At 40.6% G+C, this 26,501-nt stretch overlaps 2 protein-coding genes across 4 annotated transcripts in view; one reads left to right on the forward strand and one right to left on the reverse strand.

Annotated features, from left to right (window-relative positions):
* Positions 1–1,831, forward strand: part of GPA33 (glycoprotein A33) — a 28,741-nt gene extending 26,910 nt beyond the window's left edge. Inside the window, exon 7 of the mRNA XM_028726850.2 lies at positions 513–1,831. Within this exon, the coding sequence (XP_028582683.2) occupies positions 513–657 (145 nt within the window). The 3' untranslated portion in view covers positions 658–1,831. The remainder of the gene's footprint in view (positions 1–512) is intronic.
* Positions 1,832–7,278: 5,447 nt separating this feature from the next.
* On the reverse strand, positions 7,279–22,816 carry MAEL (maelstrom spermatogenic transposon silencer). 3 transcript variants are annotated; one of them, XM_028726852.2, is made up of 12 exons: positions 22,602–22,816; positions 21,323–21,406; positions 19,411–19,516; positions 14,377–14,532; positions 13,898–13,939; positions 12,802–12,929; positions 12,183–12,237; positions 11,955–12,096; positions 11,296–11,358; positions 10,197–10,329; positions 9,791–9,872; positions 7,279–7,937 (listed from the first exon to the last, which is right to left on the reverse strand). In XM_028726852.2, exons 1-12 carry the CDS (start codon positions 22,731–22,733, stop codon positions 7,834–7,836), a joined length of 1,227 nt encoding a protein of 408 aa, XP_028582685.2. In that variant the 5' UTR covers positions 22,734–22,816; the 3' UTR covers positions 7,279–7,833. The 3 variants fall into 3 exon arrangements, with proteins under 3 accessions (XP_028582685.2, XP_028582686.2, XP_028582687.2); XM_028726853.2 differs by having other exon boundaries at positions 22,537–22,635; XM_028726854.2 differs by lacking the exon at positions 22,602–22,816 and adding an exon at positions 22,376–22,516.
* Positions 22,817–26,501: the final 3,685 nt, after the last annotated feature.

Consider the following 26,501-nt stretch of genomic DNA (forward strand, 5'->3'; position numbering starts at 1 on the left):
TGCATAACAAACAACATATGCGAGGGGGCTCTGGAAAGCTTAAGCAAATGGAAATTTACCCAGTAGGCCAGAGACACCTCTTTGCCAAACTAAATTATTAAACAACTGTCTCTGAAGTTAAGTTGTTAACAAGAACCAATTCACTCCTCACTTTCAGGTTTGTTCATGAATTACTGTTTTTACATACATGGGCAAAGCATAACATAATGGTGGTAGCACACAGATCTCCACAGGGAGACTCATGGAACCTCAAAAGCCATGGGGCCAAGTAGTAATTTCCTAGTATTACTTTCTGGTAGGAACAGAACAACTCTAATATGGTACCTTCAACTCCCACTTCCTTGGGCCCCTCCAGGAGGATGTCATGATCGACAGTGTCAAAAGCCACTGAGAGATCAAGGAGAACCAACCGGCTTGCACTCCCCATCTCTTTCCTATAATACTAAGTCATCAGTTAAAATTAAGAAATACAGATAACTGAAAATCCATCTTCTTCTGTGCCAAATTATTAGGGAGACGGAAAATGGCGATCATCCACCTGAGGTAAAAATACGGGGACCTGCTGAAGAGGAGATTCAGGACGAGGAGGAAGAAGAGGAGGAAGACAGGCACCAGCCAGTACGGCCACCCATTTCCAAAGTGTCTCCGGAGGTTTAAGAAGCTGTGGGCCAGAGTTGAGCATTTCCATTTGAGGGGGGGGGAGAGACTGTTGTTAAATATTTCTCTTTCACCTTAACTCATGTGGCTTTCCAAGACAGTATAGGCAGCAAGTTTGTGGAGGCAAAATCTGACTTGTTTCCTTATACGCATTTGGTGCATATCTACTCATAAGCTCCTTTCCCATTTGCCCATCAGTTACCTTAACATGGAAAAGGAAGGGGGACTCCAGGACAACCCTTATATTGTCAAATTGACAATATACACTCCATTCAAGTTTTCACGTGGTGCGATTTGAATTTTTGTGAACTGACACTTTCCAGTATATAGGAAAACAGGGGTATCTTTTATTTCACTTTTCACTAAGTAGGCCACTGCGATGCAAGAAACCTAGAGCCTTTAGATGAGCAGTTTAAGACACCAGCTGTTACTTATTTGTTGTGCAGCATCTACATAACACCCATTATAACTGTGTTGCTATTATCGGAATATTATACAGTGGTACCTCAGGTTACATACACTTCAGGTTACAGACTCCGCTAACCCAGAAATAGTGCTTCAGGTTAAGAACTTTGCTTCAGGATGAGAACAGAAATCGTGCTCCGGCGGCGCGGTGGCAGCAGGAGGCCCCATTAGCTAAAGTGGTACCTCAGGTTAAGAACAGTTTCAGGTTAAGTACGGACCTCCGGAACGAATTAAGTACTTAGCCTGAGGTATCACTGTAGTTTCCTCAATATTCAAATCAGAAGCTGCTAATTCCCGTCAGTGCATTATTGTTTCTGCTCTATGGAGTTTGATACGACTGTCATGCACATTTCCTGGACAATGCATAGACATGCCCCATCTCTATTATTTTATTTTAAAATGGCTCTGCACTCTTAATGGCTAACAAAAGCAGTCATCTCACATGTTAGGAAAGGATCAGACTTTCCCTGCTTTTGGAATGTATTTTTAAAAATATATAAATTGCTTGCTACTAGCATTGTCACTGCTGGTGCAATTATACTGCTAACAAGTTTTTTTTTTAATAAAAAAAATCACCTGGGGGAGAATTAATTTTCAGCTGCTTGGAAAATTTTCAATACATGGGTTATTAATGATGTGTTTTCTTTGAAATTTGCTGTTTTTGAACTTGCATTTTTTAAAAAAATAATAAAGTGACACTTCACCACTACTCTAAGCATTGGCTATCACAGCTATCACAGCTGAACTCAAATAGAAACAGTAATTACATTGAATGAAGCTGCTTTCTCTCCACCCCTTTCTAGTCCAGTACTTGTCCCTCAGTCTACATTATGTTAACATGCCTATATAATTGCAGCCATACTGGATAATGTATAATCTAGTTTACTAGTGCATCCTCTAGCAGTTTTTAAAATCCTGAAAATTACATATTCGAAATATAGTCACCCTATTTTTCGGTGATAAGTGTGTTGTTTTTGGATGCCAAGGAGGGGAAATTCAGCAAATCTTTAAAAACATGCCAGTACTTCTGGTGCTTTGAGTACTTAATTCCCAAAGCAAGAAGTCTTCTTCTTTTAGTACACCCCAGGTACAGCACAGGGAAAGCTCCCAGTCCCACCATCATAGTGCAGAGAACAGAGTGCACTGTGACTAAACTGTAGGCAACACAGAGGTGGGGTCTAGGCAAGGAACAGTCGAAGCTATATAGAGGTTAGATGTGTATCATTGCAGTATCTGATCAACAACTAACCTAGTTTGAAATAGACGCAATGAGTCAGGATTGGAAAGGATTGGAAAGGCTGGGTGGGTGGATAGATTTTGGCATCTACCACAGAACTCTGTTCTCAACATACAGCTTGCTTTGCAATGCGTTCCCTGTAGTCCTTCACTATTCTTGCCCTTGCCTAAATACCTCATTTCTGCAAAAAGCTGCTATCTTTGTTATTCAAATAAGTTAGTAAATTTATGCTCTTTTTCCTAATTGTCAAATACAAATTAAGAGCAGACCTCACAACGGGGCACTGAAACATTAATTTCATTTCAGCAAAGGATGCTTAGGACCTGCAGGACTCGCTAAGAAAGATTACAAGCTTTGTCTGCTCCATTTTAGCTCCACTCTTTCCCAAGGGCTAGTTCAGAAAACAGACTTACAGAATCATACCAAGGGGGGGGGGGATGCTGCCCTTACTAACTTTATAATCCTTTATTATGACATGAGGCAATAAAAGGAATGAAAGCCTGGACAAAGCTGAAAAGGAAATCTGCCGAATCAACATTTAAAACATAAAAATGTCAACGCTTTATGTTCCTGAAGCAGTAACACATGTGCAAGTGGGTCTTACTGAAAAGAGAATCTGATGACACAATCCTGTAGCATCAGATGGAAAGGCCTCTAAATTCCTGGCAAAGAACTTCCCCTCCCACCTTAAAGTCCTGCCCTTTATGAACTTGTCGTTTCTTTTAGGGTCACAATCTGGCTGGAGGTTTCTTTGTTGTACCCATTAGGAAAGGGACCTTTCCTCCACTGTGTATTTCAGACCTGACAAATGACCATTCCTGATTATTTATTTAGGAGCTGCCATTACATGGGTTTGGAACTGGAATGCACCTTCCCTTGTAACACTGAGCCCTGGGACAGTTATGGTTTATAGTTCATCACATGACCATGGTCAATATCCCTACCCGGTATACAGTAATATCCAGTGCTGCAGACATGCCAATGGAGAATTCAAGTTGGAAAGCTGCCAGACTTACAGGATCCAAATTTAGGGCAGTTCTGTCATATTTCATCACAGTCACTTTTTTTTTATCAACACCTTCTGCCCCTTTTCATCATTGCGTAGTGTTGGTATCTAGTACCTGCACACCCACAATTTCATGCACAACTTTAGCCAAGAAAATCCAGGAAGCTTAGTCATACTGGCGGTGTCCGATGAGATATGGGAGGTTAATTTTTACACTAAGGAAGCTCTCTCTAAACAGGACACACACACTTTCCTGCTTCTGGAGACCCTCCCAAGTTCTCAGAACAGAAGAGCAGAAGTGTTTCCTGTTAGGATATAAACTAAGCAAGAATTCTAAACAAATTAAACAAGAATCCAAACAATTATCTGCAGAATTTCTGAAGCATTCACATCACAAATGGACAACCCCTAGATAGGATGTGTGTGTGTTTCTGGTCTGTAATAGGTTTCTATTGCAGCCCAAATACATTGTGCTTGTTTCATTTGAACTTTCTGGGGCAGAGAACTTTGATGGTCATACAAATGCACACATCAACAAACCAGGAGAATTGGTACTACATGCTGCTCCACTAAAAGGAGATCTGGAAGAAACTTACATCCTGGCTTCACCTGCTGTCCTGGGGGTGTGGAATTGCCTGAAAGTGGCAATTACAACAGCTTGCGAGGCTTTAAGTCAGAGCTTGGGAAAAGTGAGGGAACAGAGATAATACAAGGTTAAGTTAATAATAGCATTCTTTGTACTCCTTTAAAGAAGTTTATAAAGCGACTCTCATTAGCTGCTTGGGTATTATCAGGAAATCAGGGCTTCATGGATATCGCAGACAATACCTTGCAGGCAGGCAAGCAAGCAATAGCATCTGAATCAAAAGTCTAAATGAGCACTTTCCAAAGTTTCCTCCTCAGATCTCCTCTCAATAAGTTTCCAGCTGTCATGCTGTACAGAAGACTCTTCCTTCAGATGACAAGCTAGTGAGTTCTATGTTTGTCACACTCAGCTATCAGCTAGGAATAAAATTCCCTCGTTTGCAAAGATGCTGCCTGTAATTGCTTTCAGGTGCACATGGACCCAGCTTATTTATACATTTGGCTGCTGATAATTATGCAACGTAGACTAGTTCACAGCCCAGTTGAGTCGTTTTAGGCCTTAGGCCTTATGCCCAAGGACTTAATTTGTGCCACAGCTCAATCCTGGAATGTATAAAAACAGATAAAGGACTCATTTACCTCATCACACACACAGGGCATTAGGGAGAGGTTCCCTAAAAAGATACAAACTACAGCTCCATCAAGTTTTCACCCTGAAATCAATGAGTGTGCATTCATTCATTCATTCTGCACCTTTCCCCTAGAACTGGGACTCAAAGCAGGTCACAAAAAGTAAACCAAATACAGATATAAAATACAGAGCTTAACATTTAGTGTTTTTTTTAAAAAAAAGGAATTAAGCTATATATGGATTTTTAAAAAATATAAAAAACCTATTAAATTGCAGGTTACACTCCTCCAGTACAGCACACTATGAAGACCACTTTAAAAACAGTCAATTCTCAAAGACCTCCTGGAATAATAGTCTTTGCCTGGAGGGAGCCAGTCTAGCTTCTCTAGGTGGCAGCCACTTCGAAAACCCTCTCCCAGTTTCCTTTAGATAGCCTGGACCTAAGCCATACAGGGCTTTATAGGTCAAAACCAGCACTTTGAATTGTGCCCAAAAACAGACTGGTAGCCAGTGCTGCTGTTGTAACAAGGCAGTAGCTCTATATGAGCGCCAGTCAACAACTTGGCTGAAGCTCTTTGGGCCAGTTGAAGTTTCTGAGCACTTTTCCAAGGTAGCCCCATTTAGGGGACATTACTGTGATCTAAATGGGGTGTAACTGAGGCATGTGCCACTGTGGCCAGATCAGACATCTCCAAGAATGGGCACAGCTGGCACACTAAGCATTTCCCCCCAAGCTCCTTATCAGATACAGTACTTGAGAAGATACCCAAACTCAGCACTTCATACAAGTTGTGATGGGGCTAAATATCGAGACTATACATAGGCCTGCTTCATGTATCACCCCCACCCACTGATACTAGAAAGCCCCAAGAAAACAGTGGCAGCTAACTTTTCCTTCCTCCCAGCTAACCCAAGCCAGTTATTTCTAGGTAGTGGCAGCATCATTAGCACTGCTACAAGAAGTGTGGTAGGGGCTGCCATTTGGTACAGCAAACCCTTGAAGCAAAGAGCTGCTATATGCTTGAGGCATCCATACATGTAGGAGTGTAAGCTCTTGTGTGGAACAACCCTTTGAGGTGAGGTGCCTCCGAGATTCATCTGACAATGATGCCTTCTGCTCAAGAGATTGCTAGGGGAGTTTCTGATTATCTTCCTCATTCCTTATTTACACAGCTGTGAGTATAGGCCAACTAATGACAGAATGGAGGTGGCATGATACCTCGAGACCAGCTGAACCAGCCTTCACCTGATGCAAGCATATGCCCAACTGCAGCCGGGTCCCTTGACTTCCTACTGGTTTGGTTCAACACTCTTCTGTAAGAATTAGGAAGCTACAGGTGTCTACAGTCTCTCTCTCTCTCTCTCTCTCTCTCTCTCTCTCTCTCTCTCTCTCTCTCGTAGAAAAGGGCCTCAACAAACTTGTTCTTTGTATATCCCATTTTGTAGCAAAAGTACAAAGCAAGCATGGTGGCTGAAGGATAACAAAGGGAAGAAACTGTACTGCAAATATATATCTGGTGACTAGATATTGCATGAATACCTGAGACTCTGTCTTCAAGTGCTGCAGAGATAAAAGTAGTAGAATATAAGGCCAATTTCTGTACCCATGAGTGCACTGCAGCACCCACTTTAGTCCAAAACACTTTAATGCATTGGAAACCTCACTGCAGCAAGGAATGGAATCGGTTGCAAGAACTGTGACCTTAACAAGTTACAGAAGCAATTGCATCTGTTTGGACTTTGACAGTGAGAATGAAAGAATTTATAACAGGCAGTCCTCTAACTACAATATCCATGAGAAGTAGAAAAAGACAGCAGCAGCTGAACAAGGCCAAATTAGTATCCAGCAATGGTTGTCTACAGAAAGGGTGTGGAAGGTTTGGCCCTTCAGATGTTGTTGAACTACAAATCCCATCAGCCTCAGCAAGCATGACCAGGAGTTGTAGTTCAACAACTTCTAGAAGGCCAAAGGTTCTCCATGCCTGGTCTACAGGACAGATGCAGAACAGAAAAGGGCAGACCACCGCTTCTTGTGGCTTGTAGTTCACAGCTGAAATCACTGAAATGTATCACCAATGATCTACATCTCATCCTCTCACTGGCCTTGGAAGCAGGCCTGTACTGGCTTACAGATGGCCCCCTAACCTAAAACTGCTCCTCATCTCCAGCAAAAAGCCAGTAAAGGTGCAAATCCAGAAACCTGACTTGCAGATCCAGATGTCAACTCTGCAACACGACTTAGTAATTTATTCTACAATTAACAGGGGATCATTCACCTGTGCATTTTCCAATGTGATTTTTATAGCAACAATGTCCTGCTGCCTTTTACACACAGCAGACTGGTTTCTATGCAAATGAAAGGGCACAAATCTGACATCAGAAATTGTAGTATCTGCAATTGGGATGGGGGTCAGAGGGAGTGGATTTGATGTCCACTCCCACTGGACCAATAGCATATTCCTTTTCACAGCAAGGAAGCAAGGATGCATTTCATACATCTAATTTTCCCTAAGTTACTTTGACAGATCTATATTCTAGTTGCATGTTTCTTCAGTGCATGACTGTCCTTCAGACAACTCAATCTAAAATTTGTTTTCATCTCAGTTTAAACAACTTTAGCATTTGAGTTTTCCCTTTCTGCACTTGACAATACCATACTACATTTGGAACCACAAAATACAGACAGAACATGTCAAATCAAATTGGAAAGAAGTGTTTAATTAAACACACAAGCTGGTCTATCATGGTTAAGTTTTAGAAGCTTTCTGTACTAAATGACTGAATGTATGTATAACACTTATTAAAAAAAATGTATGTATAACAGCTTATTAAAAAAACATAATTGCAACTGGTTCCTTAGCAAAGGTTTACTTCAGTAAGGTACCAGTAGGTGTAAATAGGCTTTGCTCTAAAGAAAAGGCACAACAGAACTTAAAAATCCAGACATCATTTCACAAAGTTGCCCTTCTGGTTTCATTATCTAATCTCTTATCCTACTGACTTCATTATTTCAAGTTTCTACTAATATTCCTACATACAAAAATAATATTTCACAACTCACAATAACATTTGTTATTTTAAAAACTTAAATTTTACCCCTTGCAATGGGATTAGAATGGCTTTTTTCATTAAACAAAGATAATATTTAACACATGACAGACCAAGGAAATATAAAGTATTTATATTCCCAACAATGGTGGGAATCATTATATGCAGAGCTGTTCTGAATGGGAGGCACTGTACTACAAATGTCTAACTGCTGGACTGCTTTGAGACGCTCTCCAGAAACCGGGCAATTCCTCTTCCACGCCTAGTTGTTGCTTCACCTGTTGTTTTCACTCCTGAAGGATGCCGACCTAAGCAAACAATGCATGTGTCAATATATAACACAGAAGCCATAATTAAATCTTAATTTACACTCAACACCAACAGCTAGATATTTTCTATCATAAATATCAAAAAATAAGCTCACAGGACAGTCACAACAGTTTAAGTGGCTTCTATAAAACTGCTAAGGGAAGTGGAATCACAAGGTTTTGCTCTACCTTCCGAGCAAAGCCTACAGTTTCTTGCTTTCAATTGAGGCCTTTATAATCATGGAGAACTGATAAAATAGCAAGAGCCACATTTTATTTTATCAAAATAGCCTTGGCACAGTGATCCACACCTAGTAATCTCCATCTTCGGTACTAAAGCCAAGATTGATACCAAGGTGGGTTAAGCCAAGGTGGGTGTTTTCATGTGGCTAAAGGAGATTGCCCTAGTACAAGCAACCACTTCTTGAAGCTGCAGCACCGCAGAGAGATCTGTAACAAAAATGGGTGCCGATATTGAGTGCAAGTACTTAGCTGGCACTTGTGGACCTGTTTTGGAATGCTCATCTCGCAGGCCTCTGGCAATGGGAGCAGTTGTCTACTTTATGCTCCTTGCTTTAGGAAGAAAAGACAGCAGTTGTGACCACAGGATGACATGGTGGTTGGTCGTCATGGAGGAAGTTTGCTGCCACAAGTTGAGCACTTAATGTACACTATGGCATTCAGCAAGTATTCAGATGGCACAGACTATAGAATTAAACAGGTAAAATGTGGGGGGGGGGGAATGAAGATGGGGGTAGAAAGAGCCTTGCTTCTCTACTGATGAGTTTGAAGGAGGAAAGTTTTGAAGTTGCAGCTGTGGTGATCAACAAGGTCTTGGGACCATGTAACACCAGTCTTTAAGCATTGGCATTGGCTGCCAATTAGCTACCGAGTCAAATTCAAGGTCTTAGTCTCCACAGACTAAGCATTTTAAGGCCTAGGACCCAGTTACCTGAAAGACTATCTTCCTCCTCAAGTCTGTAACTTGAGATCTCCTAGTGTCTTGACAGCAAGACTACTCAGTTTTAACACCCCCGTTTTGAAATTCACTTCCCTTGGAAATTCATTTGGTGCCAAACCTACAGTTTTAGATGCCAACTTTTGTCAGGCCCTTTATGCATAATATGCTTGTTATCAAGGAAGGTAAGTAACTTGACGGTTTAACTGATTTTAATATTCAACTAAATAAAATCAATGCAGAATCTGCCATGAGGTCTACAAAGGACAGTATATAAATGATAAAAGTAAGTTATAACGTGAGTGGAGGAGCAACTCACTCAAGGAGAATGCCTTCTTAAAATTTTAGCCAGAATCACTGTAGAGAAATTCTGTGACTGTTTAAACATACCACAAGCTTCATTACATTTCCTTTATGCAGATGTTTTAGTGGTAGACTACAGTCAGCAGGATCACTCAAAACTCCAGAAAAGAATCAGGAAAGAATGTGTTGGACTTAACAGTATACAGGCACATTTTCTTTGACAGACATGCAGGTGTGAAACACTAGTAATGATTCTAACAGCAACTCGTTTTCATTACAGTGGTGCCCCGCAAGACGAATGCCTTGCAAGACGAAAAACTCGCTAGACGAAAGGGTTTTCCGTTTTTTGAGTCGTTCCGCAAGACGAATTTCCCTATGGGCTTGCTTCGCAAGACGAAACGTCTTGCGAGTTCTTGCGAGTTTGTTTCCTTTTTCTTAAAGCCGCTAAGCCGTTAATAGCCGCTAAGCGCCGCTAATAGCCGTGCTTCGCAAGACGAAAAAACCGCAAGACGAAGAGACTCACGGAACGGATTAATTTCGTCTTGAGAGGCACCACTGTACGTTTAATTTTCCAACATAGATAATCACTCACCAGTACAAGAGGCAGCACCTAGTTCCTCATTAAGAGATTGGAAGTACCTTTCATTTCCAGTGCGCTCAGCAGCCCTCATTTTCTGTAATGCAAAAAAGACAAGATCACCCACACAGATATATTCTTTCACTGACTCATTCACCAGGTTTTCAGGACATCCTTGTATACAAAGAAAAGATGGATATAGTGCATAAGGAATATCTGTCTAATGTGCCTATTGATGGATGTATTAATATTCTGCACATAATTAAACAGACATATTGGTCAAATAAAAGTGTTTGTAAAATATAATTATATCATTATTTTTGAGCATATATCATGATTACATCCTACATTTCCAAGTACACTCCAGAAATGTTACCGATAAGATATAGAAGAACAAATCTGTTAAATGAACAAGGCTGACCTGGAAACGTCCAGCATCCAGAACCACCATTTTAGGATTTGCTGTGCTTTGGGAGTCCTTCTCACTCAAGGGTAAGTGAGATGCAGTCAGCTGGACACAATACATATTGGCCAAGGAATTGCTGATACAGTATCTATATTGGACAGAAAAACACCAACATGAAGATGTGTTATCATTTCCACGAGCTGAACAGAAATTTAAAAACTACATACTACTGACAATATACTGCACCAAGACCATGGATACAGGAACATAATTTGTGATAGGAGGCATTGGTTGAACTGCAGGGGCGCAACCAACTTGGGTGAGCTAAAGAAGGAAAATCAGCCAGGAGGCAATAAAAAGCCGTTCCTTTTAGCAACTTCTTCCAAGCGAATAGCAGCAGGAGCCTACAGAAACTGGGACCTCAAGAACCCCTCTGCCATGAGCAGAGACTATAACCTCCCAAACAACTACTTGTAAGTGAGGCCCAGGTTATTAAATTGCAGGTATCAGCCTATCAGAGACAGCAGAAAGGGGAAGATCTTTTGAGTTGTCTGAGAGACAAGTTGCTGCTTCTCAAGCCCCTTCTAGTTAAGGCCTTGGGCAACCAGTTTGGATGAACCAGGTGTGTGTGTGTGTGTGTGTGTGTGTGTGTGTGTGTGTTAAAACTGGTCTCTGCATATGTGTGGCACATCCTCCTCCAAAATAAATAAACCACAACAAAGTTTGCAAATGCAAGGTAAAAAAATTCTTCCTCATGAAATATACTCAAAATTCAGAGACCTTTTTGGTGACAATGCAAACCTGAAGTTTTTCCCAACTGACCTCTCTAGTAAGTGACACTTGGAAAACTTAATCAGAAAGAAATAGATTTTATTTTATTTGGATCTTTAAAATTCCTTTCTTCCTATAATAGCAGAAGTGCCACAAAATCACATCAGTTGCTCCTTCATTCAAATGCAGCCGACAAAATGCCTACTAAAGAATATCCAAAAGAACCAACAGGTTATACTTGAAAGAGACAAGACGACCCCAGACATTGTATATTAAACTAATGTCCAAAATAGTTTTAAGATGCAAAAACATTCTAACATATTCACTGTATTTTCATACTCACGCAATTTTCTTGCAAGTAGCCAGAGCACAGAACACTACATCGTTTTCTTCATGCCACTTGCACCTAAGTAGAAATAATACTTTCATCATGAATGTCGAGTTTCAAATACAGTGGTACCTCGGGTTAAGTACTTAATTTGTACGGAGGTCCCTACTTAACCCAAAATTGTTCTTAACCTGAAGCTAATGGGGCCTCCCGCTGCGCCGCCGGAGCACGATTTCTGTTCTCATCCTGAAGCAAAGTTCTTAACCCGAGGTACTATTTCTGGGTTAGCGGAGTCTGTAACCTGAAGCGGTTTTTAACCAAATTTTACTCAAGAGCAGACCTATTGAAATTAATGAACCAAACACAAGCATATTCATCAATTTCAATAAGTCTAAACATTACTTTAATGTCTCAAACTCTTTTCTGAACTGAGTGCAAGGCTTTAGATTAGCATTCAACATGCACGCTTATAGCACCATAATTTATTTGTACCCCACGCATCAGACTGGGTTGCCCCAGACACTAAGCCATAGTTTTGTGTAATGTACAACTATGGAGAATCTGTCAATCACATTTTTTCCTGCTCATAACAGACTCTCATCTCATAGTAGTCAAGTCACTGTGGTTCAGGGAGGTACAGCAGTTATTATGATTTTTAGAGCTAGATATTATACCTAGTATTGCTGGAGTAATCCCACATGGAGGCATCCAGAGAGTTACACACCCATGCCTTGGAAGGCTCCTTTTGAAGCTTCTGATAATACAGCTCCACAACAAGGTCTTCCACACAGAGACTCTCCAGATTATTAACTGTGCCTATTATAAAAAAGTAAGTTTTAGGAGCAGCAGAGACTGTATCTAAATATTAACTTATTTCCTGTTGTAAAGGAAAATTTTCTTACCCACTTCTCTAGCCATATGCTGCAGGCACCAGTTGACCCTAAACTGGTCAGAAGACTGCAAAAGAAGTTTTAAGTATACATTATACAATCAAATCAACAGAATTAATAAATCTATACTATATATTCTTATTATAAGACCTCTATGGTTAAGGTTTCCTGATATGCGAGAAAACTGTTATTCTTGATAAGGGCTCCAACACCGAAACAGGAATTTTTCCTGTCTACAGCTGTTTGGTACATAATCTGACCAAAGCTAAAAGAACTGTCCATAGGTATTTGGTCTGCCTTGGAGAAGCAACAATTCAGGAATACAACTCTACGCTCTTTTAGGTTGAATGTAGACACCATTTTGTACAAACGAAATATCCTTAAGGAAAGGCCTCAAAACTGGAAATCTTTATGTGAAGCCCTTATGCTATAGAGATTGTCAATGGACAGCTTAAAAGTTAAAACATCTGTGTACTCCAACCTTACTTGAGGTGAGGTCACCTATATTTTTATACACACACACCACAGCTAACCAGGGAAAAGGCTAACTGAAGCATGTGGGTAGAGATTTTTGTTCTGAGTTCTTCTGAAAAGCAGAGAGCCATTAAAGTCTAAAAATGTTACATTATACCTTACAATACACAGGTGGCCAGGCGCCCCACCGTGGCTGAATAAATGAGTATAGCTCACGTAACACAACGGAATGATTTGCAGTTACAAGCTCAAAGCCAGATAGGGGAATCCTATGTGTAGCATCACCTAAAAGAAAATCAAAGTGCCTTATTAGGGCTTTTCAGAAGAAACACCTCATTTCACACGCATTTGTACTTTTAACTTTAGTTACAGTTCGCAGGATTAATATATCAGTTTCACTAAAAACACCTAAATATATCATTCAAGAACTTGTCTGTGTTTTATTCAAGTATTTTATCATTGCAACAACACTGTGAGATAGGGTTTATCACCAATGTAAAGGAACAGTGTTAGACACAAGATGTCTAGTTGAGCCAAGTGCAGGTCAGTCAAGGCCTGTCAATGGTTGAACTTCACTAGCTGTCTAGAAAGGTAAATGATTACCCAAGGATCCTATTTATTTACATGCGTTTATAGCCTGCCATTCACCAGCAGTCCTAAGGCAGGGGTATTCAAGAATTGAACTACTCTGTGTAAAATATCACTGAAGCAGAGATTAGGGCAAACCAGACAGCAAACACCACTAACACAGCAGTCCAGATACTTTAATTTCATCTTCCATCCCCAAAGATTTGGGCAAGGTGGTGTATGCAATGTCTAACCATTATTATCTGGAAACACAAGTGAGTGACTGAAACCTAAATGAATGCATGAATATGAGTCCAGTTAAGAGCATAACTTCAACATGTTACTTGGGAAGACATACTAAGCTTTGTTACGGAAACAGGCCCATACAGTTGTTTAAAACTGTTCTTTAATTTTTTTATTGAGTAGCCAGTCCTTTTAAAGATTGCTTTGTCCTTCTTTTAATAGTTTGTGTTTTTATACTGTTGTATATTGCTCTGATATTTTATGAGGGTGATATAAAAATATTTTGTATAAATAATAATAAACAAAATACAAATAAAATGCCATAGGATATCTGGCATAAAAACCGTTCTTTAAAATAATTAAAAAATAATTGGAAGACTATATGTGGGTCATAAAAAAATGCTGCCAATCCATAGGTTTCACATCTCTTGCCCAATACCTACTTGCTGTCTGGCAATGAAAGCGAAATCCCCTTGGCACCTCTCCTGCAAAAGACCAAAAAGAACTCAGGCTTATGCAATACCAAGCTGTCTGTAGGATTGCATGGTTATAATACACCATTTTCCGCTTTCCTACAGAATAGTAAATCAGTGTCCAAATACTCATCTAGAAGTACAATTTTATTTCTTTATAATGTATCTTTCGTAACACAGAGATTAAAAATGCACAACATACGAACATACTGATTTGGGCAGTTCATGTCTTCTGCTGACACAAGGAATGTTTCCAGTTAAGTTTCATTTATTCATTAAGTAATGCTGTCATTGTGGCTTTGTCCACTATATGAAGCCATTTTTATTTTTTCATAGTGCAAGAATGCATACAAATAAACTGTCCTGGACAAACAGAATCCTGCATATCTTCTCCCCCCCCCCCCCCCAGGGAAAGACAAATTTCATCTCTTCTGATTCCAAAAGCTCACCAGGATCTAAAAAATGATGAAACTCTGCAATTATGCCGTCTTTTAGTGAATACTTCACACATCCAATTTCGCAAGGAAGGAAACGTTGTTTGCAATGAGAGGGTAGAACTCCATGGCTGAAGATATTCAGGTAGAAGAATGTGGTTTCAAGTACAACTGAAACAAGATTTTGTATTAAGAATATTAGTGGAGAGTACAGTGGTACCTCAGGTTACATACGCTTCAGGTTACAGACTCCGCCAACCCAGAAATAATGCTTCAGGTTAAGAACTTTGCTTCGGGATGAGAACAGAAATTGTGCTCCGGTGGTGCGGCAGCAGGAGGAGGCCCCATTAGCTAAAGTGGTGCTTCAGGTTAAGAACAGTTTCAGGTTAACTACAGACCTCCGGAACGAATTAAGTACTTAACCCGAGGTACCACTGTATTTGTTTATTATTACTATAACAAAAAAGTAAAATAGTTGGAGTAAAATGTACACCTATAGCACTGAAAAAAAAATCATGAAACTAAGTCACTTACCTGCAACTCCAATTTCCAGGCAACCCTCAACCAGACTAGGACTGCATGCACATTATAACTTTAAAGCACATTTCCCCTCTCAAAGAATTCTGGGCACTGTAGTTTATCTCTCACAGTTAGAATTCCCAGCAACTTGTAGCAAACTAGTGTCCTTGAGAGGGGAAACAGGATTTAAAGAGGTAATGTAGCCAAGTTTTGAATTGTCATGTGGTGTTCCACCCCCAACCTGCTACAGCCACAACAGTCTGCTTATAACGATGCAGCAATCTCAGATTATAAAACCAAGGCTAATATCATTCTTTATAATACAAAAGTGGTTAAGAAACCTCAGATAAGACAGTGTCTACATTGAAAAAGTGGTCAACAGTGGTCCACTCCCCACAAAGTAGTAGACATTATCTGTTTAATTACGTATGTTTTTTGGCAGTTGAGTAACAATGGATGCCATCTCAAAATATAGTTTTCTGGTAGACCAGAGACTACATTTTCCCTGAGTTGAGCCTAAAAACATCACAGAAACTTGTCTGGGATGTTGAGATGCAACCTCAGAACTCACAAAGCCACTGCTGACACCAAGAGAATTGGAAAGTGTCATCTTAGATCGAATGCTTTAAATGTGTCGGTGAATCCTATGTAATACTAGAAAACTCATTCTGTTAAATTTATTCTGTATGGATCCCTACGCATTCCACATTACACCACCCATGCACTAGGGGAAGTATTACAGGCTTGAGGAAAGCCTGGGTTTGCAAAAGTACAAAAAACCAAAATCACACCATCTTTACATATCAACTGGTGGCTAGTCACAGGCAGTGAATCCTTCTAAACCTGCTTAGCAAACTTTCAGCTACTCCCTTAGTTACTGAATGACGTTTTATCCTGCTTTGCAGTCAAAGAAAACCTCCAAAGTGGCTTACAAATCACCATTGAAGGAAGTCTGCAACGAAATTTTGGAGGGGAAGAAGGCACCCGAATCGTGGAAAGAAGCGTACATCACACTTATACCAAAAACTGAGACTGAGAAGAACCAGGTTAAGAACTACCGCCCTATATCATTACTCAATGTGGATTACAAAATTTTTGCAGACATTTTGGCAAAAAGATTGAAAAGGGTATTGGTTGGAGAGATTCATAAGGACCAAGCAGGCTTTCTCCCAGGTAGACATTTGTCAGACAATGTGAGAAACATAATAGACATTATGGAATTATTAGAAACCAGTATTAATACTAAAGCAGTATTAATATTTGTGGATGCGGAGAAAGCCTTTGACAATATTTCTTGGAGTTTTATGAAAAAGAATCTACAAGGGATGGGGGTAGGCCAAGGTTTTGAGAATGGTATAGGTGCAATTTATTCTGAGCAAAAAGCAAAGTTAATTGTAAATAATGTGGTAACTGAAGAATTTAATATTGAAAAAGGGACACGACAGGGGTGCCCAATATCCCCACTACTTTTTATATCTGTCTTGGAGGTTTTGTTGAATATGATCAGAGGGGACCAGCTGATTAAAGGGATTCAGGTCGGAGCTAAACAGTACAAACTGAGAGCGTTTGCAGATGACCTGGTATTGACTTTACAGGAGCCAGACACTAGTACGAAAAGAGTTTTAGAATTAATTCAAATATTTGGTCAAGTAGCAGGCTTTAAGTTGAACAAGCAGAAAGCGAAAGTACTGGAGAAAAATTTAACAGCTCCGGAAAGAGAGAGGTTTCATAGCGAAACTGGTTTAACGGTAGCAAAGAAAGTGAAATACCTGGGGGTTAACTTGACGTCTAAGAATGTGAATTTATTTAAAGACAATTATGAGAAATGTTGGACAGAAATTAAGAAAGATTTAGAAATATGGTCAAATTTGAGACTTTCCTTGTTAGGCCGAATTGCTGTTATCAAGATGAATGTTTTGCCAAGAATGCTGTTTTTATTTCAAACATTGCAGATTTTGGATAAAATGGACTGTTTCAAGAGGTGGCAGAAAGATATATCTAAATTTGTCTGGCAGGGCAAAAAGCCCAGAATAAAATTTAAGATATTAACTGACGCAAAAGAAAGAGGGGGGTTTGCCCTGCCGGACTTAAAACTATATTATGAATCAGCGGCTTTCTGCTGGTTGAAGGATTGGCTACTCCTTGAGAACACGGACATTTTAGATCTGGAAGGTTTTAATAACAGGTTTGGTTGGTATGCATATATATGGTATGACAAGGTAAAATCTCATAAAGGTTTTAAAAACCACATTGTTAGGAAAGCACTATATAATGTCTGGACTTGATATAAAGACTTGCTGGAAAACAAAACCCCTAGGTGGCTGTCACCAATGGAGGCTAAGGAAGTAAAAAAACTTAATATGGAATCTAAATGGCCAAAATATTGTGAAATTCTAGAACAAGAAGGTGGAAAAGTGAAATTACAGAGCTATGAGAATTTGAAGTTTAAAGTAAGAGATTGGCTTCATTGCCTTCAGATAAATGAGGTATTCAAACAGGACAGGAAAATTGGCTTCCAGGTGGAGAGATCAAAATTAGAAACGGAATTGTTAGAACCCAATACCAAGAATTTGTCAAGAATGTATAACTTGCTGTTGAAGTGGAATACACAAGATGAAACAGTCAAATCAGCTATGATTAAGTGGGCACAAGACATTGGTCATGACATTATGTTTGCTGACTGGGAACAGTTATGGACCACCGGTATAAAGTTCACGGCATGTAATGCCTTAAGAGAGAATATTATGAAAATGATTTATAGGTGGTACATGACCCCAGTCAAGCTTGCAAAAATTTATCATTTGCCCAATAATAAATGCTGGAAATGTAATGAGACTGAAGGTACTTTTTATCACCTTTGGTGGACGTGCCCGAGGATTAAGGCCTTCTGGGAAATGATTTATAACGAAATTAAGAAGGTCCTTAAATGTACCTTTCACAAGAAACCAGAGGCCTTTCTCCTGGGCATGGTTGGCCAATTGGTGTCAAGGAAGGATAGGATGTTTTTTATGTATTCTACAACAGCAGCAAGAGTTCTTTTAGCAAAGTATTGGAAGACACAAGAACTACCCACGCTGGAAGAATGGCAGATGAAGGTGATTGACTACATGGGACTGGCTGAGATGACTGGCAGAATCCGTGACCAAGGAAAAGAGACGGTGGAAGAAGACTGGAAGAAGTACAAAGATTATCTTAAGAATTGTTATAAAATTAATGAGTGTTAAAATGTCAAGGGTATTGGAAAAAATAGAATTACAGCTGTAAATGATTGGGTAAGAGAGGTAGGATCAAAGAAAGCGAACAATATGTTAATGAAGTGAGGGGTTGCTGAGAAAATCTTAAAATAGGGATGCAGAAAAGGGAGGCATGGGGAAGTCGGTGAAACAAGCTTAAGAAAAGGAGGTTATGAAATTATACGTGTTTATATGTCTTTTGTTTGTTTGTGTATTGTGAAGTGTATTGTGTTTATTTTATGTTGGAAAATTAATAAAAAAATTTATAAAAAAAACAAAACAAAGTGGCTTACAAATCACTACCAAAAAAAGTGCCTTGCAGACAGCCATGCAGGCATAACCAGAGAAGTCACCAGGAGATTTTGGATGTTTTATACATTTGGAGAGGGAAGAACGGATGATTTAAAAGCAGTGCCATGTGCCAGTAACTGCAACATTGCTTGTAAAATGATGAGTCATTGTCACAAATATGCTGCAGTTGAGTGTCACTCAAAAAAAATGCATAAGCAGTTGGAATATCTGGGAGAACTAGAACTACTTGCCCATGTTAAGAACTACTTCATGGGTCACCATAACCATCAGACCAAAGCAAGTTGCTTGTACCATAAGCATCAGAAGGACCAAAATGTCATGGACACAAAATGCTGCTCCTGAATATTCCAATGAACTTTTTGATCAAGACATGTAGACAACAACTCTTAAGGATTACATTGGGCTTCAATAACTTATTGTTTCAACATCAAATCCTGTAGCAGCTTTAGTTTCTTATTTGGAGTCCCCACTCCCAATACTCTATCACCCACTGCCTCTATTCCATCAGGTTCAGTACTTTCACCTCCTCCTTATTTGAACTCTGTCCTGCACTCAGGCTTTGGTCCTGTATACCTGAAGGTATGTTTCCACCCCCATCGTTCAGCCCGGACACTGAGGTCCAGCACTGAGGACCTTCTGGCGGTTCCCTCACTGCGAGAAGTGAGGTTACAGGGAACCAGGCAGATGGCCTTCTCTGTAGTGGCACTTGCCCTATGGAACACCCTCCCATCAGATGTCAAGGAAATAAACAACTACCTGACTTTTAGAAGACATATGAAGGCGGCCCTGTATAGGGAAGTTTTTAATGTATGATTTACTGTGGTTTTATAATTTGTTGGAAGCCACCCAGAATGGCTGGGGTAACCACAATTACCACTCAATTTCCTGGAAGCAACAAAAAGCAGACCTGCTAGCACAGTCTCCAGTCACAATGAACACATTGAAGGTTGGGCAGATCAGGTGAACTAATATAACCATCATTTACCTTTATCACTCTTCCCAGGTGGACCAATGAGGTTTGGAGCAGAAACTCTCTTCTCAGTTTGTGTGGAAGGAAATGTGGGAAGAGGTGGTGGGACTTGCCTGGGCGGCTATGAAAAGTGTAGACAATCCATCAGTTAATCATATATGAACGAAGGGAAAGCAATTACAGTAGTATCCAATTAAAACTGCTAAGACTAATCTTTCCCTCTCCTAGCCCTGTAGAACCTGCAAACTATGAGCCAATCACATAACATACACCACACTGCCATGAAGTCACCTCATTACAGTGGTACCTTGGGTTAGATACGCTTCAGGTTACATACGCTTAAGGTTACACACTCCGCTAACCCAGAAAAAGTGCTTCAGGTTAAGAACAGAAACCGGGCTCCGGTGGCACGGCAGCAGCAGGAGGCCCCATTAGCTAAAGTGGTTTTTCAGGTTAAGAACAGTTTCAGGTTAAGAACGGACCTCCAGAACGAATTAAGTATTTAACCTGAGGTACCACTGTACTGGTCTTACACCGAGGTGACATCTGTATGAATTCCCACTTTCACATAGGTGATGTGCAGGCACACCAACAGCAGGGGTCCAAATTACCACAATGGAATACTAATGAAGTTTGCCCCTCACAAAAATGGCACCTTGACACAATCCTAGCAGCAACCTTATATATTATCAAGTAGGATGGAATGAAACCTCACCCAGTACTTTTTTCTGGGGGGACGCAGAGCTCTAAATATTCTGTGAATCTCTACTTCTGTCCATTTACTGTACAGTGGTACCTCTGGATGTGAACGGGATCCGTTCTAGAGCCCTGTTCGCATCATGAGCAGAACGCAACCTGCGTCTGCCGCGATTGCATGTGATGTCATTCTGAGCATCTGCGGATGCAGTGAAACCCGGAAGTAACCCGTTCCGTTACTTCCGGGTCGCCGCAGGACGCAACCTGAAAAGATTTAACCGGAAGTGTCTTTAACCCGAGGTATGACTGTATTTATTTCCCTCAATTTGAACTATAAAATGGTCATTTTCTTGAGTCAAAATGAGAGTACCCCTAAACATTTTTTTTTAGAAAAAAAGAACTGACCTCACCTATAGACCTTCCATTGTAACCTATGGGTGGGAGTTAGTGTAGTGCAAATCTGCTCTGGATTTTGGACCTTTCCAGAGCAGGTTCTGTGGGGACTGGGAAGAAGAACAAGGGAAAGTCCAATTTCACAAGCAGATTTCAGTTGTGCAAACAAATAGGCATCACTGGACGCCATCATATGCTAAAAACAATCTTCTTGTGGATTATCTATAGTTGAAACTCAGTTACACTGTGATATATCTAATTTAAATATTAACTCACAATTTTCAAGACTAGAAAGTTTACAATTCAGACTTCCCATCTATTTTTACAAGAAGGAAGAAAAAGTAACATACAACACAACCACCAGTTTTAAGGCTCACGTTTTTGAATTATAAACGTTGATCCCTGCATTCTATTGTTACGTTTGCTTATTAGGTCACATCCACACCACACATTTATTTCCGCCGAAGAATCCTGGGAACTGTACTTTACTCCTCACAGAGCTACAATTTTCAGGATTCCTTGGTGGAACTCACGTGTCTCGAATGTATAGTGTGGATGTAAACTTTGTCAAAGGATTCAATCCTCCTATTTCAGGAACAGCTGCAACGTAAAAACCTACCTGGCTTGTTTGGAAGGGCTCATTATAATCACAACTATACAACACCTGTGACTGACCAGTTCACTCAGAACCTTCTTTCAAACACATCAAAGTTACTTTTCTTTTGTTCCCACAGACTATAATGGGATTTTCTTCCAATTTATACTATAATTATATAATTACTAACTTGCCTCTGAAAATATAAAACTGATTTTCCCTATTCCAGATTCATTCATTCACCTCTTTTGTTGCTACATCTGATTTCTTAGCTTTCCGTTGACGAGCCATTTCTGCATACTTTTCTTTTTGTTCCTCAGTCAGCATCTTGAAGTAAAACCAGTGTAACATAAGGGCTTGCCATTATTTCTCTACCATAATTAAAGCAATTCCCCCCATCACTACAACACCAAGATACTGAACACGATGCAGTCAGTTAAGGCTTTTAAGCCTCAGTAATTCCACTGGGAAAGTTAAGAACAATCTTAACTCTCATAGAAGTCAGCCTAACTTTAAAAAGTGATTAACTTTGGGTTGATTGTGCTCAGCAACTTTCCCACCACTCAGAACTTTGCAAGCTTGTCTAGAGAAAAGCCCTAGCCTACAGAATTCAATGTGGTTCACTCACCAGTAAATGAGTGGTATCCGATATTAGCCATACTCAGAGCAGACTTGGAGTACAGTTAAGAAATGTCAATCATTTGATTCCAAATGGTCTAAACTGAGTACAACTTAGTTGGATATATCCCAGGGTGCTTGTAGCATAACCTGAAGCAAGACTGTTGTACCTAAAGGGTGTAAACCCTGTTCACATACCAAGAATTCAAAGCCACAGTTAAGTAACTCAACTTTTAAGGGAGGATTTGGGAAGTCTGCAACCTGTATATCTGCAATCTGTATATTTCTATGCACTGACTTTAGTCATCTTTCTAGTTTCTCCAATCTTTCACCTTTTGGATTATTGCGAATAGCATGGCATGACTACTTTTTCAAACCTTGGTAGAAGCCTCTTTGTGCATATGACTGGCAGTGGGGAAAAAACCCATTTGGGGAATGCACCTTACAAGAGTCCACCATTTCTTTACAAACAGACTTTTTTTTAAAAAAAAAAGGAGGGCTGAAACCAGTGGTAGGGTAGCCAGTCACTCCCCATCACTACAATAGTAGTTACAGGCTCTACTAAAGTCCGCGTCAAACTTTTTTTTTTTTAAAAAGTTGCTCATTCTAAGCCACCGTGAGTCTTTGATAGGAAAAGTAAGGTAAAAAGGGTCTAATTAATGAAAATGTTGACCTCACACTTGTTTTTTTAAGTATTTTACAGCACTCATTCTTCAGCTGGGGTTATTATGGGGGGTTTAAATTCCCCAAACAGCTTATACGTAACAACTATCGACAACTTGTCCCCCTCCCTCCTTGAGAATCAAAACCAGGTTATCCAACTCCATGGAGGGTCTAACATGGCTCCCCGCGCCGACCAAGAAGGGCGAGAGAGAGGAGGCCCGCCTCGCCTCGCCCCGCTCACCGCCCAGTCGTCGGAACAGAACGGGATGGCATCCCGCACGCCCGTCACGGCCAGGCCCCGCCGCTTCAGCTCCGGCAGCTTCTCCAGCACGAAGAAATAATAAGCGTTGCGCGCGCCTTTGCGGTTAGGCATCGCGCTCGGGGCAAACGGCCGAAGCAGAGAGGAGCAGCACGTCCGCCTCCTTCCCCTTCTCCCCTCTTATAAAGGAGAGGCCGAACGCCCTTTGGCTGGCGGCGGGGGGAAGCCGGGATTCGCTGAGGGGAATGAGAATGATTTAAAAAAAAAAAAATTAATTAAAGTGACCCGAGGCAGAGCCAAGCGCTTTCTTCTTTTTTCACGTCTTTGAGATTAATTCGCATGGAAGTTGTAGAGTGTTTTCATGGGGCTGTGGGGTGAAATGCTTTTCTAATAAGCAAGTCTTGATCTGAGGCCTACACCCACCACGGTGCCTCGGAGCTTGTTTGCTCCTCAGAGGTTCGTCTCTTGTGAATTTCTGCAAGCCAGTCATGGAATTCTTCCAAGTTCACCTTCTTGGCTTGCTAAGTTTGACCTGGCACGCCCCACTATATATTTATCTTGATCGAAACATATTATGAAACTGGCAAATGGTGGTGGTGGTGGGGAGGTCAAATGAAAAGTAAGAATACACCCCCATTCAAATAAAGATTAAACACACAAGAAAAGAGAGAGGTACGCATTTGGGCTGATGCATTCACAGTCCCTGGAATAAATTATTGGTATTGGAGGGTAACCTCCCACCCTTTCTTATTTCAAAGTCATCTTGGCTCATTGGGTTTGAACCTGCAAACTATATTTCAAGATCGCAACCCTGTTTTGTGAGAGGGCTCCTTGTACTTTTAACTGGACAAGCTTTTCCTATCAATTCATCTCTATGCTGGATAAAACTGTTAGATTGTGGTTCAAGAACATTTAGATACCAGAACGGGAGTTTAGTTCTTTGTTGTTGTTGTTGTTTAGTCGTGTCCGACTCTTCGTGACCCCATGGACCAGAGCACGCCAGGCACTTCTGTCCTCCACTGCCTCCCGCAGTTTGATCAAATTCATGCTGGTAGCTTCAAGAACACTATCCAACCATCTCATCCTCTGTCGTCCCCTTCTCCTTGTGCCCTCCATCTTTCCCAACATCAGGGTCTTTTCCAGGGAGTCTTTTCTTCTCATGAGGTGGCCAAAGTATTGGAGCCTCAACTTCACGATCTGTCCTTCCAGTGAGCACTCAGGTCTGATTTCCTTAAGAATGGATGCGTTTGATCTTCTTGCAGTCCATGGGACTCTCAAGAGTCTCCTCCAGCACCATAATTCAAAAGCATCAATTCTTCGGCGATCAGCCTTCTTTATGGTCCAGCTCTCACTTCCATACATCACTACTGGGGAAACCATAGCTTTTACAGTACTATACGGACCTTTGTTGGCAAGGTGATGTCTCTACTTTTTAAGATGCTGTCTAGGTTTGTCATTGCTTTTCTCCCAAGAAGCAGGCGTCTTTTAATTTCGTGACTGCTGTCACCATCTGCAGTGATCATGGAGCCCAAGAAAGTGAAATCTCTTACTGCCTCCATTTCTTCCCCTTCTATTTGCCAGGAGGTGATGGGCCCAGTGGCCATGATCTTCGTTTCTTTGATGTTGAGCTTCAGACCATATTTTGCACTCTCCTCTTTCACCCTCAATAAAAGGTTCTTTAATTCCTCCTCACTTTCTGCCATCAAGGTTGTGTCAGCTGCATATCTGAGGTTGTTGATATTTCTTCCGGCAATCTTAATTCCGGCTTCGGATTCATCCAGCCCAGCCTTTCGCATGATGAATTCTGCATATAAGTTAAATAAGCAGGGAGACAATATACAGCCTTGTCGTACTCCTTTCCCAATTTTGAACCAATCAGTTGTTCCATATCCAGTTCTAACTGTAGCTTCTTGTCCCACATAGAGATTTCTCAGGAGACAGATGAGGTGATCAGGCACTCCCATTTCTTTAAGAACTTGCCATAGTTTGCTGTGGTCGACACAGTCAAAGGCTTTTGCATAGTCAATGAAGCAGAAGTAGATGTCTTTCTGGAACTCTCTAGCTTTCTCCATAATCCAGCGCATGTTTGCAATTTGGTCTCTGGTTCCTCTGCCTCTTCTAAATCCAGCTTGCACTTCTGGGAGTTCTTGGTCCACATACTGCTTGAGCCTTCCTTGTAGAATTTTAAGCATAACCTTGCTAGCGTGTGAAATGAGTGCAATTGTGCGGTAGTTGGAGCATTCTTTGGCACTTTCCTTCTTTGGGATTGGGATGTAGACTGATCTTCTCCAATCCTCTGGCCACTGCTGAGTTTTCCAAACTTGCTGGCATATTGAGTGTAGCACCTTAACAGCATCATCTTTTAAAATTTTAAATAGTTCAGCTGGAATATCATCACTTCCACTGGCCTTGTTATTTGCAGTGCTTTCTAAGGCCCATTTGACTTCACTCTCCAGGATGTCTGGCTCAAGGTCAGCAACCACACTACCTGGGGTGTACGAGACATCCATATCTTTCTGGTATAATTCCTCTGTGTATTCTTGCCACCTCTTCTTGATGTCTTCTGCTTCTGTTAGGTCCTTACCACTTTTGTCCTTTATTATGGTAATCTTTGTACGAAATGTTCCTTTCATATTTCCGATTTTCTTGAACAGATCTCTGGTTCTTCCCATTCTGTTGTTTTTGCCCCCATGCAAATAATGTTTATTGCCCCCCTCCTGAAGCTGCAATCAGCCATAGTGTGGGGAAGATTTTCCTGTTCTGTGGCTAATAGCTTCAGAGAGGGAATATTTGAATCCCTGATCCAAACTGGGGATCCCATGGCTACTCTTTAAGAAAGAAAAAGCTGTCGGGATTGCCAATGGAGCTTCAATGTTATCTTTTGTTTGAACCACACTTCAACAGTAACAGAAACTCCAACTTGAGTATATTCAGTTTGGTTTTAATTGGGACTCTAGATATTCACTTAGCAAACCGCAGACAGGAAAATAAAATAGTGTAGTATTACCTGGGTCTACTGCTGTGCATTGGTCATTTTGTTGTTTTGGCTCTGCACATAAATGCTCCAGACTCTTGAATTTCAGGACTGTTTGGCCCCATTAGTTACACTCGTCCCCTCCGTTCTGTAGCTGTGTGTGTGTATCTATATCTATATCTATATATCTATCTCTATCTCTATCTCTATATATCTCTCTATATATCTGAAAGTAACCTTTCATGTCTCTGGTGAGGAGGAAGTCTAGTCAATGCAAATTTATGCAGCAATACATCTGTTAGTCTGACTCTTTCTTGTTTTTATTTTTATCTGTAACCCAGTACCCACACAGTACAGATGGGCTTTGCATAGTGAACACCGTAGTCAGAATTTCCAGCAGTTTTTTTATGGTGAATGTTAACAAGTTGGGCTCATGCTGTACCAATGCTGCAGAATCTCTTGTTGTGCATTAGCATTGCTAGTTGCCTCAGCGCATCAGAAAAGTGCAAGCTGAAGCCATAATTGTTAGGTGCTATGTAATGGCATCATATAAAGCTGTTATGTAGAACAAAGTACTACAGAGGCAAGACCGGGTATGAGTCACTTCCTAAGGATATTTTTGGCCATCATGCAAAACCTATGCTAGGTATGTTACAGATGAGTTTTCTTAATTCCTCATCATTTGCCAATGTAATTGTCATACATAGTCCCCCCATGCATATCTCTGCAGTTTCCCATTTGAATTAGGCACAGTAGAACTCACCCCTAAATTAAATGAAGTCCAAGAATGCATAGTGGGCTGCATTTGCTCAAGTTTATACCTTATTATTCCAACACATCCCTCCCTCTCTTCTCTTTCTCTGCTGTTTCCCAACATAGCCTATATTGCTTATACTGTATGTAGACTG

Source organism: Podarcis muralis, chromosome 4 (genome assembly GCF_964188315.1).
Source record: "Podarcis muralis chromosome 4, rPodMur119.hap1.1, whole genome shotgun sequence".
NCBI lineage: Eukaryota > Metazoa > Chordata > Lepidosauria > Squamata > Lacertidae > Podarcis > Podarcis muralis.